The sequence below is a fragment of the Solenopsis invicta genome, chromosome 1, assembly GCF_016802725.1.
Source record: "Solenopsis invicta isolate M01_SB chromosome 1, UNIL_Sinv_3.0, whole genome shotgun sequence".
Classification (NCBI taxonomy): domain Eukaryota; kingdom Metazoa; phylum Arthropoda; class Insecta; order Hymenoptera; family Formicidae; genus Solenopsis; species Solenopsis invicta.
In genome coordinates, this window is record NC_052664.1 from 18,644,175 (window position 1) to 18,660,575 (window position 16,401).

At 29.4% G+C, this 16,401-nt stretch overlaps 1 protein-coding gene across 1 annotated transcript; it reads right to left on the reverse strand.

The window, feature by feature from the left end:
• Nucleotides 1-689: 689 nt before the first annotated feature.
• On the reverse strand, nt 690-15,236 carry LOC105201173 (sodium/potassium-transporting ATPase subunit beta-2). Its single transcript, XM_011169091.3, has 6 exons — nt 14,808-15,236; nt 4,884-5,024; nt 4,565-4,684; nt 4,175-4,356; nt 3,715-3,994; nt 690-2,530 (listed from the first exon to the last, which is right to left on the reverse strand). Exons 1-6 carry the CDS (start codon nt 14,956-14,958, stop codon nt 2,427-2,429), a joined length of 978 nt encoding a protein of 325 aa, XP_011167393.1. The 5' UTR covers nt 14,959-15,236; the 3' UTR covers nt 690-2,426.
• Nucleotides 15,237-16,401: the final 1,165 nt, after the last annotated feature.

The following is a 16,401-nucleotide window of genomic DNA, read 5'->3' on the forward strand; positions in this document are numbered from 1 at the left end:
TACAATTTTGGGAACATTACTTTCCGATTAATTCTCGTAACGTCAGATATATTATTTTCATTTATACATAATAAAATTATAATTGAACCGCGTATTTAGCAAAGGAATGAATTAAAAAGTAGAAATTTTTATTTTTATTTTCTTATTAACTAAAAATTGTGCTCAAATAATTACAAATTCTGACTTGATCACAATATGTTACATAAATTAGCCGCTATATATAATTTCCAAGACAAACTTATTAGCTGCCATTTCTTAAAAATATTTCCACGTGTGCATATTTAATCGCAAATAAATCGCAATTATTATACGTGATAAAAAAACAGACTGACTGGACTGACAATATCTTAATATTGAGTAAAACAACATATATTTTTTGTCATTAATCCTGTCATTAGTCGTGAGTCATTCATTAAGCTGGCTCAATACATTTTTTAAAAATCAAGCCATTATATTATTTATTTCTATATATTTCAAACCTATGAACACTATCTTTCTCTTCTTTCTCGTAAAAGAAAAGGAAATTATCTTATTTCTAATATCATTTTTACAACACATATAAACGATATTTTTAATTTCATTTAAAGAAATAAGAGAAAGAAGAAATGGAGTACATCAATATTTTTTTAATCATATTTTTCAAGTTCTCTTACTGAAAATTTTTCTTTATTATATGAAACATTAGCGTATATAAGACATAACGTTAATTTATTGATTTACATAAAAAATTGTTTAAATTTGCATAACATTTTATCAGATTTTTTGATATTTACAAATACAGACCAGATATTAAATATCTTAAATATGTATTATCATCATGCTTGACATACTTGCCATTTCAGCTTCAAATTCCTTATTTATAAGAAATTTATATGCTTACTAACTATTTCGCGATTCTTAATTTCTACTTGACAAAATTACTGACGCGTTCCAATAAGGTAAAAAGTATAATATTACCTGAGGACGTACTAATTTCTAGTGTCATTTGAATATTAAAAAAAAATCTTTAAAATTGCACGCCTGATTATAAAAAAGTCTATCCAGCTAATGTGTATATATATTTATATGTATATGAGTATATTAAATAATTCCAAATGAGATTCTTTTATATGCTATTATATTGGTCGATTTTTATATATATAAATTGCTCTTATGAGCAAAGGAAGGCACGTGTAAACGATTATAATTCTTTGAGATTCCATTATTGTATTTTCTCATTCTCTATTTTTTCAATTGTTAATTGCCCAATGGCGAATTAAATCACGCTTATGAGCAACGAAAGGCACGCGTAACAAATTCTTTGAGATTCCATTTTTTTTCATTTGTTTTCAATTTTCAATTGCACAAATACGTGTTAAAATTGTGATAGAAACTTCTTTAACGTGCAATTATACTCAAATATCAAACAACGGCTTTATATAAAATATATATGCAAAATAATAAGTTGCCGACAAATTATAGTCAAAATTAGCAATACAAACATTTGGAACACACTAACATCTTTTTTATATTAATTTTTTCCCGCAAAAAAAAAACAATTTTATTTTATACGAAAATTGCAAATGATTGAACTATTACATTATTAGAATTCTAAAAATTACTAATTATTAATTTAATTGACAAAATCAAAACAGCAGATATAACACGATCGCTTAATTGTAAGAGGAATAAAAAATATCTTTCACGCGTGCTAAAAATACTCTCTAAAGTTTATTTTAAATAAATTTGGTACGAATAGACTGTCGAAACGACAAATCTAAAACAACAGATTTGATATGAAATTAAGATCCTAAAAAGTGATATTTAGTAATGAAGGCCTCTCAATAATCGCTCTATCTAGAATCCTGCGCACAATAGAAAAATATTTGATATTAAGACTATTAGATATTATTAACAGGAATTAAAATTTTAGAATTTTTCCTCAATATACCATAGATAAATAATAAGTTATGTTATGTGACACTTTTATGTCTTACGTCTTATTATTACGTCTTTATATGTCCATTGTGCGTAATGCTTAATATTTATTGAGGAAACTAATGCTAATTCCTGTTCCTAATATTTAATATTCCTTCATTGTGCGCAGGATCTAATTCTTAATATCAGCGTCTCCCTTTCTCAGTCGTTATCCTTGCCGATATATCTTCATTCAGCATACACATATGCAATCTCTCAGAAGTTTGTGGTTTTTCATGTATAATCCATAAAAAGTTTCGGGAATGTCCATTGTAAGACCTCTTTCCGTTTTGTTGAGTAACATCGTCCAGAGAGTCGGCGGCATGTCGACTTCAGAGAGATATTTGCTCATATTTTTATTATTTAGTAGATAAAGATTTGCCCAATGGCTACCTCGAGTGCTGTCTCGAAGGCACTCGTTTCATTTTAAGAGACTTGCATAGGAAGCCAAAGGCTGTTTTTAGATTTTGTTAATCTATCATCAGTTCGAAATGGACCGCGCCAATCTTATCGGTTTTACTGTGCTTAATATTTTTTGCCCACGCTTTGCATTCAACATTTATCAGAATTCCAGCTGAAAATAAAAAATAAATACGATGTAAGTAATTTATATATTTTTATTCTTTTATTATTATATTCCAGACAACGCACAATATTTATAAAAATTTACAAAACGTATTTATAATAACAATTTAAAAATTTTATAAATATTTATTAAAATATTTTATAAATACTTTTAATATTATAACTATAAATATTTATTTTTTCTTGTAAATATTATATAAAATATTTAGTCTAAATTTTAATATTTTAATAACATATTGAATAAAGATTTTTTTCTTCATATATATAAAAATGTGTAAAAATATAAAATAATATAAATGTATAAAAAAATAAATAGTAATAACTATTTACAAATTTTTATCATAAATATTGTATACTGTCTGAGATGTATACTTCTGAAAAAATACAGCATAATAATTGGAAAATAACTCAAAATCAATAGTTGTTATTTTATAATGAATGAACAGAAATAAATAAATTAAATGTTACTTTGCACAAGAAACGTTATTTTATTAGAACATACAAAAATTTCTAATGTCTTTCTTGATGATTATTTTGGAGTCAATAAAGCGCTTGAGAAAAAGAAGAATCGGAAATGGATTTATATAACGTTGATAATAAGAAACAGTATATTCTTTCTGCTTATGTTATAGTATTATGTTAATAAAATAACGGTTTTCTTTTACAGTAGACTGTTTAATTCATTTAATTCTATTCACTTATTGCAAAATCACAACTGTTTAATTTCAGTACCTCCCGATTGTCATTTTATATCGTTACACAACGATATAATTAAAAAATTGTTATTTTTTTATTTGCTATAAAGAAAAAGAAAATTCAGTAGGCTTATTTTGTTACTCTTAACGACAGTTCCACAAATCGTTATACTGTCATAAAACAGATATTACACGTGGTAAAAAGAGCTGTACAATGACAGTCTAACGAACTGTCGTTATTTATGGAACAAGCTAACGATAAGAATTCAATATACTAAGTGAACAGATAATGATACTTGTATTCTAATATTAGCAGACTAAATTATTATACAAAATTGCATTTGAAAATAATATTATAAAATTTTAATGATTCAAAACATTCAAAATTTTATGGAACATTGAAAAATTTTGTTTTTTAAATTATATTATTTTTGCAACAAATAGTGATACGTGTGTAATATATAATTATTGTACTTACTTCGTGGTCTGACAAAGTGCACTGCAACCAGCGGGCTCAAATAACCTTCAGAATTTTCATAAGGATAAAAGTAACCAGGAAAACCGCGTCGTGGCAAATAATTAATTGGTCCTATGTTTTCTTGATCAGCAGGATTTTCACCTTCGCAGGACACCCAGATTGTATTTAGTTGCAAAGAGTTATTTACTTTCAGATTAGCGATGTGTTCCTTGAGATCGAGTGGCATCTTTTGCGGTAAATGTTCAGTATCGTTGTAAAATTCTGGCCTCCAACCATAAATCTGTTAAATATTACAAGAAATATATAAAAAATGTTGTATATTGATTTTTATTGTATGTGTAATATTGGTTTAAGTTGACGAGTGAAAGTAGTTAGTGAAAGTATTTAAACAAAGATATTTCCTTGTAAATATTTTATTATGATAAATAATCGCATTAATTCTACATTATGATGTACGTACTTTATTCAGCTTAAGAAAAATGCAAGGAGCAGATTTGTGATAGTTATATCTGTTCTCCTTGGTACAAGGGTGCCAGTTTTTCACATCAACGTCACAAACTTTTCCGGGTCTCGGCGGCTCATTATAATCGCATTTGTTAATGTTAGCGCCAAGACCAAGAACAGACCCAGGTGTTATATAATCTGAAATATTACAAAACAATTAATATTATCGGTGAACAAATTATATTTGGCAATTTAAAAATTAATTATAGTTAATTAAGAATAAAGGGGAGGAAGAGAAGAAAAATATGCAAATGTAAGATAATAGTTATTTAGAATTCATCTATGATTCAAAGTTTTATATGGATTTTTAAGCGACATTTGTTTCTTTTTTATTACAAATGATTACCTTTTAAGAAACTTTGTAGTGAATCAACCCAGTGTTTGAAGTTTTCGCTGTCGGTGCCTCTGTACCAAATCAAAGTGCTCTCCACATTCTCCTCCGGCGGCATCGGTCTGAATCCCAATCCTGCGAAGCGTAACATCATTTACTTTCAGATACATAATCTTTCTGTATATCAATTTTTGATGTATTAAAAATTTTGCACAAATAATGTTTTATAAATCTATAAATAACTTAACAAAGATCACGAAAACTATTAGATATTTTATAAAATAAAAAGATCTTTTATATATAACCTTCTTACTAATAACAAAAAATTATTTACCTGGATTTGTTCCAATAATGGATCTCTCGAGTTGCCACCTCGGTATCCTTGGATCGAGTGTTTGAAAGAATCCCCAGAAACAAATGGCAACGAGCGCCGCAAGAACGCCGTAGAATATCAAATAAAATAGTCCGATTTTACCTGTGAAAATAAAATAAAATAATTAAAATAATGAAATAATTAATCTAAACTGTATGGAATAATTAAATTACAAGAGGAGATATCTGAAATCACGTTCCGAATAAATCAGTTGACTCTCCACTCATTCGCGAAACATGCCGGAAATTTTCCGATTCTAACTGTGAATAATAGAACAATTGATCAGAAACAGGATTATTTTGATTAGAAATTTTTTATCAATAATTATTCTATCAGAAATTTACTTTCCTACTTATAGTTTTTTACACTTGTCGCATGCTTTTGTTATTGATTCTTAGAAATGTGATTATTTCCAAATAATTAAGCCACTTCAATTAATTTAATCCACGTTTAACTCAATCGGCCGAATTATTTAAAGCAAAATTATATGATTTGTCGTCCATAATCTAATCCTTTCTTTTCTATATGTTGAACAAAATTTAATAATTTTATCACGTTAACAAAATAGTGGAGATATTACTTTATAAATTAATTATCGATTAAGTTAATCAAAGTTTAATCGAAGTTATCCTTGCTCCAAGTTATATATCATTGTATTTTGTTGTATTCTAGTACAGAATTCTAGTATTTTGAAGCATATACTTGTTCTAAATACAAGTATTACATGCATTACTTTCAAGAGATCATCTGTGATTCTCTTACTAAGATCATCACAGTTAATACAATAACGTCACCCTTAACGTGCTTCGCGAAGAGTTTATAGTCCCGCGTAGAAAAAGTTGATTCTCATATGCGGCTACTTCCTATAGGTTAATTGTATTAACCGCGGATTCAATTCGTAAAGGAAGATCAAAGCGCCTGGTCAAATGGTGCAATTCAATTACGCGCTGACGGGTCTCGCGATGTTATTTTGTGGGCATCGTCTATCAAGTAGCGCTGTTAAGGACTAAGCACATGTGTATGCATACATAAGGAAAAGTAATCGCATTTGATAAGGCTCGGCTCTCTTGCGACATTTATCTGACGTCAGAGGCGAAAAATTGCATGCAATAAATTGTTAATCATAATTAGTAACAACTGAAATTAAAGCTTGAATAAATTTATAATTGAAATTATATATTGTATACATTAATTTACTTTATTTTAATTAAAATAAAGTCAATTATTTTAATTTGAAACACTCAGCGTGTGTGTGTGTATTTGTTTTTAAGATTTTTTGAAATATTATTAAATTAGTTTTAAAAAAATACAATTACTTTTTAACAAGAGACATATTAATTTATTTTATTTTAATTAAAACAAAGTAAATTGTTTTAATTTAATACACTCAGCGTGCGCGTGTGCGTGTGTATTTGCTTAAAAATTTTTTGGAATATTACTAAATTAATCTAAAAAAATATAATTGCTTTTCAAAAACTACATAATTGTACATTTCTATATTTTTTCATATTTTGAGACACATAATTTTGCATATAATACTATATGCTTATGTTTTATTTATATTTTATATGTATATTAATGTGTGTATTAAATAGAATTAGGGAAGAGTCGTACAGTGTCGACGAACGTACAAAACCGACCAAAGCTAGTTTTTACTTTCACCTTTAAATGACAGCATTTTACGCACAAGCGGATGAATACTGTAGTTCTACGCGAAGTGTACCATCCATACTGTTTACTTCAATGTAACTGATGTTTTGAGATTTTGTTTCATTTGCGTATGTTTGAATGCGTGAAAATGCGTTATCTACTTTCAAGAGCTGACCTCTTACGTCTTAGATAATTATTATATATTTTTATGCCATTATGCACACTATATTTCATCTATTAAATGTAAAAAATAGTACTAATTTTACAATTTTCTTTGTAGATTGCACTTTAAAATATTTCCACGTGCCTCTCGGTACCGATCACCCAACTATCATTCAGTACCAACCAAATTGTTTCCCGAATAATTAGGATTTTTTATTTATTTGTAATTAAAGTTCAATTATGTTTATTTAACTTATAATGTACACAAAAATTGTTAGATTCCAACAACAATAATTTTAATAGACGAAATTCAACTGAAGAGAAAAAGATGAATACAGAGAAAAAAAATCTGACAGAGAATTAAGGAAAAATCGTAGAAATGAGTAATCAATTAAGAGAATCGGATAAAAGAGAAGCTAAGAAGAAATAAAGAAAGAAACAAAAAATAGAAAAAAAAGAGAAAATTAAAAGAAAAGATAAATAAACGAAGAAAAAGTTTTAACAAAAAAAAGCTTTAATGAAAAGACTTGAATGAAGAAGTCACTGAGTTCATCGTTTGTAAAGAGTTGGAGATTGCAAAACAGCAAGTAACAATGTTTAATATTTTTTCTTAATGAAATAAATTGATATTTTCAAGTCCTTTCTTTTAAACGTTAAACCTTTCATTTTAAACGGTATAATTCGCGAAAAATAAGCTGCAAAAAGTATTTTTTGTTTTAGTACCGATTCTGGTTATAGAAACTCGCCTACTGAAAAGACGTTTTTGAGCTCTCTCCTAACGATAATAATGAAAAGCAGGTGTTCCTTGGATCAACGAAAAAATGGTGATCCATTTAACACTTCGTGACTTCGGTTACGGAGTAAGTGTTACATCAATTGTATGTGTGCGCATGTGCATGTTGCATCTGTCCGCAAGTAGCTGTCAAAGTCTTCACATCTTTAGAAACATTATATATTTTTTTATATGTAATAATATAGAAAATAATATTATACAAAAAAAAATATTATACGAAATAATATTGTTTTTTTATTTGACTTTAACTTAAATTTTTTTTTCTTAGTAATTATTGATTGTGGTTTTCCTCGTTTGACATTTTCGATCAAACAGAATTTCTTACGATTTAATGACGTTCAACGAAATAAAATCAAATTTATTTTGGATTTATTTCATTATTTTTCTGACTGATCCCTTAACTTTAAGAACAAACTATAATGGAGACTATTCAGGGTCACATTATAATCATAACGTTACAACGGCATAGTCCACGTAACTACGATTCTGTTTTGTCTCGTTACGATTCGCAGAGTTTACAGAAACGCGATAAGCGAAATCTTATTCAGTAATTTAGCTTACATTACACAATGCAATAGGAGCCTCACAATGACGACATTGAATCAAATCTTATGTTAGTTAAATCTTGATCAGTAATGAATAAAAAAAAATACACTATTAACTTCATAGATTTTTCTATTTAATTATAAAAGAATTATAAAAGAAGAATTATAAAAGAAAGAAATAATTATCTAAAGCTATTTTTGCATTTGTACAAATAAAAGAATGAGTTCATCAAATCATTTGTTAGAAAAGACAAGAAGCTTCTTAAGTCCAGAACAATGGTCGTTGGAGTCACTAATTGTACGGTTACAGAAAACAAAAGAAATGTATTTAAACTCGAGAGATCCGACAAGATCCGACGTGACTTTGGCAGTTCATTGGTTTTGATCAGCAAGCGCAGCGTCCACGGTTCGGACGGTCTCAGGTGATTGTAACTGAACGAAAGACAGCGGCACAGTCGCGTGGGTGTACCCTTCGGAATGGCCCTAAGTTACGTAATGCTGTAATGCCGCCGTTTAACGCCAATTGACCTCGTTATACACGTTTGCGCTAAAGGAAGTTTAACAATTGCCATTCAACTGGGCAAACCGTTGTATGCACCGCGAATCAAACACGCTCGATGCTTCCGTCTTTTTCTAGCTCCGCTACCGCTCACCTTCCTCACTTATCGCGCTTTGTTATGCTCCGGACATTAATATGGAGTAGCGTGAAAGATTTGATTAAAAGATGATATTGTACAGGCTTCTATTGCATGACGAGTATAAAACGTTTTGACGAATCGTATATAGAAACCGAAAAGAGCAGTTTCTTTATGTCTATCAGAAATTTTGAAAAAAAAGCAATATAATTTAGCATTACGATAGAGCATTGTTCCTTTTTTTTTTTAGCAGTGTCTTATTTACTTTAAGACGAGGAATAATGAATAGAAGACTTGAAGGTGAGAATGAAGTATTAGAGGAAGGATCCTTTCACATTGTATGTCAAGGTTAATTGCACTTCAAGGATACATTTCGATTATATTTTTTGAAGCTCTGTTACTAAATGTGACAGCAACACGTATCGCCACGGGCTTCTGAGCCAATTAAACCAAAACACTCTTGCGAATCAACACGCAGTGTTCGCGTGTGCATTGCAAGTCTTCCTTTTGTTGTTATGGAACAAAATGAACTGGCCAGCCAAAGGCCGATACTTACAGTGATCATCTGTTTTTCTAAAGGACAGGTCTTTATTTTGGAGCAGCCCTTTATTTATTTTCTCAAAACTCCATTTTGTCTATTATTTTAACCTGTTGTCCTTTATTTTACAGGAAATTCTTTTCTAGCGTTCCAATATCTAACGTTGTACTAATGAGTACATATTTACGAAAACAATTGATAAACTTCATTGTTAACAATTGATAAATCCAGTTTAGTTCAAACTGTTTTGGAAATGTAGGAAGAAAAATCTCTAATTTTCAGATTTTTTTTTTATTTTCTCGAAGAAGATACGCCCAATAAACGGAAATGGAATAAAAATTTATAATCCACTTTAATTCATTTGAATACATTTTGTATTAAAAAAATAGCAATTACGTCATTTCAATCCTATGTCATGGATTAAAATGGATTACATGGCCCGCATAACTTTTTTTGGATTGAAAGAACAGAAATTTCAATTCCACTGTATGGATTAAAATTGATTCAAGGAATTCTTAAACTTTAATGAGAATTAAATGGATTGAAAAAATCAAGAATTTGGATTCTGCAATGAACACACAAATCCATTTCAATCCATTTCCATTTGCTGGGTGGTCACCGTATTGATATGAAAAAAAAATCGAGCCAAAGGTTATAACATAACATTTTTACTCGTAATTATAATTGTGCTAATAAACTTTGAATAGAAACTCCTTTAGCGATATTTCGAGATTGAAATATTAAAGCATTTTTCATTTTTGCATGTTTCATTCGTAAATTGATATTTTTATATATTTCATCCCTAAATGTCTAGTTTTATCGAGATCTCTACATAAAAATTATCTAATTCATTACTATATTAATTATATTATTCATAATAAATATCAAAAACACTGTTAATAGTGCATCAGTAATTAATGTTTAATTAAAGTACTAAATTAATCAATTTCTATAATAGCAGATTTACTTTAATGGATTTCAATTTATTTAATTTATTAGTATTTGGATATTCTTAAAAAAAATACAGTAAAAAAATGAATTGAAACAAATAGAAATAAATCGATATAAAAATTTGCTTCGGATTTTTCAAATCTATTTTAATCCAAAATAATATAATATGGGTATGAATACGTTCGAATTTAAAACAATTTAAATGATGAATAGCGCATTTCATATTTCAATTCATTTAAGGTCATTTGAATCCAAAAGTATTCCAGGACTTTAAAGCGCGAATTCGAATAAATTAAAATAAATTGCAATTTTCAATTTATTTGAATTTATTTTCGTTGGGTTATTTGAAAGGTGTCGCATTAAACTGCAAAGGGCTATCGTAAAGTGCACTTTTATATGGGGGCGGGTACGTAATAACCGTTAGGTCACCATAGCGACAGTCGTAAACACATATCCTGGGATATATAAAGACAGGGCAGTAACCAGGTTCGGCGGTGATCGACGGCGGCGCGCCGGTAGACTAATTAATTGAAGCTCGCGAGCAGCCTCTCCTTTATATACACGCAACGTCATGAATGCCTTCATCTTTCCTAGATATCTCGTCTTGGAAAAAACATGCGCGTCATGTTTCAGATATTTAAACTGTGACCGATCGCGAATTGAGATAACAGCAAACATTGCCCCGTGATAGTATTTATTACTATGTCGGGTTCGATTTGCATGCGCGTCTGACGTGCGTCGATAAATGTATAGTGCATAAAACATTGATAAATATGTATACACAATATGCACGATAATCGCCATTGCAATTTTACTCATTGTCAGTTTTACTTCTGCTTTACATAATCTACTATTTCAAACGTAAATCCAGAGAAAGGTTAAAAAAATATTTGTCTGAATCAAAGAAATTATTACACGATTAAAAAAAAGTTTCTTTGATGATTTGGTTGTTCTTTTTGTTAGAATTAAAGAAATAGCTTGATTACGCTATGCAAATCTTTTTTTTTTAATGAAAGAATTATATTAAAATCATCACACCAATTAAATTATTTCGTACATTTCTGCCCGTGCTTTCTTTGAATTAAAAAATTATTTGTTTTAATCATGCAAATAATTTTAACATAATTTAGTTACTTTAAAAAAGGCTAATAACGTCATTGAAGTCAAATAAATTTTTATTTTCCTCATTGTCATTTCAACTTAAAACCCAGCTAAAGAAACGATTTTTTCTATATAAACACAACTTTTCTCTGGGTGTATATTATGTACTAATTTCTCATAAATTGATATAACTTAATTATTCATTAATTCTTTATTAATTTTTCTGTATCCATTAGTATTTAAGCAATCAAAAATCTAACTGTTATCAATCCATGAATCTAAGCTCAAAAGCTCATTTTGTGCAACTGTAACTAAATACGATTGCGCGATAGTGCAGACACCATCATATATCTTTGGTCATTGACACTATCTTGCGCTAAGAACAAACATGCAGTAATGGCTAGTAAAATACTGACATTAATCGTTAACATGCCGTAATAATACATGCAACAACGATGGTGCACGGTAACATTTAATAGGCAGTGCATGATCAGTAGCTTTGCATGCTTTCCAATATTTTTCATTCTTTCTATATTTTATAAATTCAAAGCAGCGAAAGCAAAAAATTGTAAATGATGCTATTATGATATTTATCTATTTTACAATTTTATGACATTTATTCGATGGAATTTGCATTTAATGCATCGCATTTTATAAAGTTCAACGATGTAGTTTGATTGAGGAGATTATCTCTATGGATACAAATCCATTGCAAAAATCGTCCTTATATATTTCCTCCTATTCACCCTTTTAATCATTATTAAACGTAGCTGAATTAAGTCGCTGATATAATAATTATTCAATTATATGAATAAATGAAAGATTATGTATAGAATGTAAAAAAATTTGTACAAAAAACTCGATAATTTATCTATAACATACAATTGATTACATCATCGTCTCTATCAAGAATATATTTTCAAAATTAGTAACAAAAAAAATTCTGAGAAATGTGTTAATCCAAAGTTTGCTTAGAGTAAACAATTATTATTCACACCATTATTATTCAGTTTTAATTACGGTAATTTTTTTATTTCTTTAAATATAATTCTTTTAATTATTTCAATTCACTACATATATTTGTAATCTTATATAATAAATTCGTCATCAAGCCATTGTGGTATTCTCGGAACACAAGATCTTGGGTAACCTTCTGGGCAGTCGTTCTTTATATGTGAATATAAAAATATACATGTTAACCTGTTCTTCTGCAGAACAATTCCAAGATATTTTTGATACAATTTTTACACTTTGTAGTTTGTTTATTTATTTGTTTATGTTACAGTATATCCTAAAGTATTTTTCACTCTTTTGAATTAGGTCACTACATTATACGTATATATATTTGTCATTGAATTTTTCAATTATATATATTAAGCTGTGAGCAAAATTGATGATATTTCTGCTTAGGAGATTCAATTTTTGCTAGATTTATAAGATTCTGTTTATTGTAAGAGTTTTATATTGTAAAGATATAAAAATTTGTAATTTATTATTCAATTTATTCTGTTATAAATATGTAAATGCTAAATATGCCCAGCACTTGAATTTTTCGAAATAAAAACGATTTTGTCTGGTGTAACACTTAACGTTATTGCGCGGCACTAATAGTATTCCACTTATGTTCCATGAACATATCCTCATTTATTCAATTATTATCATAGACTGACTCAACGATGTAAGTCGAAATGTACTGCATACTTAAGGAAAGAGTCGACTAAAATATTATATTGCATTTCTTTAGAAAATACAAGGCCGATAATTTGTATGATGTCGTAATTAATTAAGCTAAAAATTTACATATAATGCAAAGTGTAATGATAAAATTTTGAATAAGTGTATATTAAAATTAAAAACAAAAGAACCATTAAGAACATTATCTTAAATTACCGTGAGTATAAAAAACTAAACTGTAAACATAACGATGTAAATGGAGTAAAATCAGCTGTGACCGAAGAAAAAAAACTCGGTTACTAAACTTCAAGTCACTTTATTCAAATAAATAAATAAATATTTTAAATAAGTAAATTTTAAATGTTGTTTACACCGTCACAATTACGTATGCTAATTTGCTTAATTAACATTTAAAATTTACAAAATATCTAGAATTTGTCTAATATTCAGAAATTATCTAATTACTGCATTAAAATATTTTTTACACATATATCTTTAGATAATCCATTCTTAAGACTTTTTCCATTTGTGTTTCTGCTCATCAGTTCCCCCATTAAATCCAAATTGATAATAAAATTTAAAATAACTCTGGCAAAAAAATTCTACAAAATTCTACGCCAGAATGATAGAATTGAAATTTTTTGTTAATTTTAGTAGTTATACATATATTTAAGAAAAAATAAATATTGCTACGAAAAAACTAATAATTTCTACAAATTTTTATTTTTGGTAGAACTTTGTAATTATTCATAAAAATTTTTTTTGTCACAGAATAAGCTACTTAGAAATGTGTAAAATGTTATAGTTCGTTGTAGTTCGATTTAGTTTTATCAAAAAATTTTTAGAATTCACAACAAATATTTACAAAAATGTAGAAAAGTATTGAAATTCTAGCATTTTCATGTAGATTTTTATAATATTTTTTAAACTTGTGTAAAATTTTGTAAAATATTTTCCACCAAAAAAAGTATCCTGCTTGTTATTTTAAATAAAATCTAATCAATTTTTAAATCAGATCAAAAACGAGCAACAAATTAACGGATGTCAAAAATATTTAATCTATATATGATTTAAGAAATAATACAGCAAATTAATAAAATTATTTATGTAATTATTTTTTCTCATTGTTTTTATGTAGAGAAAATAAATGAGAAAGAAATAGCGCGTAATCGATTTTTTGTTGAAAAAAAATGAATCATCTCTGCTCAACTGCGAGTTTGCCAAGAAGCCTATAGGAAAAGAGCGTGGCTTCTGACACGCCCTACACGTGTACTTCCTTTGACATCGGTTGACTATTTAGAAACGCTGATGATACTATAATCCAATATAGTATCAAAATATTAAAATTCTATTTTCAACTTTCGCATGTCAATACGAATGTCTCTAAAGTTATTCGTTGCAAAGTATCGGTGTGATTAGCACTAATGCTTTCCCAGACAGTAGAGCAATGGAGTCAAATGAAGTTAAACAATTGGTGCGCGATTGGTCGAAGTAACAACGACCAGTTGAACCGATTTTTGTATTTAAAATAATACACAAACTTTCGAATTTCCTCAGACGCGTCTTTGCGTGAATGAACCTTCTTCAAAAAAAAAAAAAAAATATATATATATATACATCAAGACACTTTAAGAATTCAGTTTCGCGGAAAAGACGCGATTATCGAAGGTGTGTCCACACCTGGGAGGAATCAAGTAGTATCGACAGTCGTCACGATACTCGCGAGTTCAGTATCGATACTCTCACTAAGCCGCACCATGATTCCTACGGCGGCCACCACATAATTTCTTCCATGTCGCGTGGAAGAAATCCTAAAGCTGGCAACACCGCGCTTACCCCAGCTACTAGCGGTCCTGCCCATAAACGCGCCGGTCTCGCGATTGTACAGAAAGGTCTTCATGGACTGGCTGACCGACATGCTCGGTGGTTTCTCGTACGGGTTCATCAGCTCCATCGCGGTCACCATCTTCGGGTCTTTGGCCACCATCCTGGCGTCCCACCTGTTTCACCTGGAGGATCGACCGCTTGATTCACAAAACGCGCGCTTCGCCCGCCCGCGCGATTTGCCTCGAACACACCGCGAAAATCGAGACGCACACCGCGCTCGGAATTATCCTGCCGGTCACCGGGCCGAATCGCGCTTCTCTCTTTTCCCTTTCCTTTACGATACAATTTGCAACACGCTCTCGCGGCTCCGACTCTCGCAGGCGTCGCCAACAGTTGTTTCTTCGGCGCCACCAGGTTGACTAAACGCGCCCAAGCGCGCCACGGCGACCTTCCTCCTTCTCTTTCGCTTCCTCCTCTCCTCCTGTTTTCTCTGAGCTGCCCCTCCTTGACCGCAGGTTCGGACCCAGCTTTCTACGGGGCCTAGGCACTACTGGAGTTAAGGTACATGAGCTGTTTTACGAGAAATCGTAGCGAAGCTTGTTTAGAAATCAATTTATTTTGACATTTTCGAATTCGCGCTTCAGATTTTTTTAATTTATTCGAATCCAAAAGTAATACGAATATATCCGAATACGTTGAATTCAATACGTTGAATAACTCGTTTCATGTTTCAATTCATTTGAGTTCATTTGAATCCAAAAATACTCCGGTACTCAAAAGTGCAAACTCGAATAAATTAAAATTGCAATTTTCAATTTATTTTAATGTATCTTCGTTTACTGGGCTTTTAACTGAACACTCGCATTGCTTAAAATTCCGTCTATTTTTGAAGATGCAGCAGTTTAAGAAATATCAAGTGGCAACTGTAAAAAATTACAGGAGTACATTCCCAGCAAACAAAAATAAATTTGAAAATAAAATGAAGATTGCAATTTACTTTAATTTATCTGAGTTCGCACTTTAGAGGTTCGGAGTATTTTTGGATTCAAACGAACTCAAATGAATTAAAATATGAAATGAGCTACTCATCATCTTGAATTCTGATGTATTCATATTATTTTTGGATTCAAATGGATTCGAAAAATCTGAAGCGCTAATTCGAAAATGTCGACGTGAATTAAAATAAATTGAAATAAATTCACTTTGAATACGAAAATAATATGAATTTAACATGATGAATAGCTCATTTTATACATCAGTTCATTTGAATTCAAAAATAATATAATGGAAACATGAATTCATTCGAATTCAAAATAATGAATAGTTCATTTTGTATTTAAATTTATTTGAATCCAAAAATAATATAATGGGGACATGAATTCATCCGAATTCAAAATGATAAATAGCGCATTTCGTATTTCAATCAATTTGAGTCTATTTGAATTCAAAAATACTAGTAGATTTTAGCGCAAACTAGGTAAATTAAAATAAATTGCAATTTTTATTTGAATTTATTTTCGTTTACTGGGTATTTAATTTTAAGATATTAAAAGTGTTTTTATGCTTGTCTTTGTTTTTCGAATATTTAAAAATATTTTAAACG

Bases quoted from the DNA above. Each gene is read 5' to 3' on its own strand.
- LOC105201173 (XM_011169091.3), bottom strand. From the start codon at position 14,958: ATGGTGGCCAAAGACCCGAAGATGGTGACCGCGATGGAGCTGATGAAC. The intron at 5,025-14,807 runs GTAAGCGCGGTG...TTATTTTCACAG, and splicing joins CAGGACCGCTAGTAGCTGGG to GTAAAATCGGACTATTTTAT. The intron at 4,357-4,564 runs GTAATCATTTGT...GTAATATTTCAG, and splicing joins ACTACAAAGTTTCTTAAAAG to ATTATATAACACCTGGGTCT.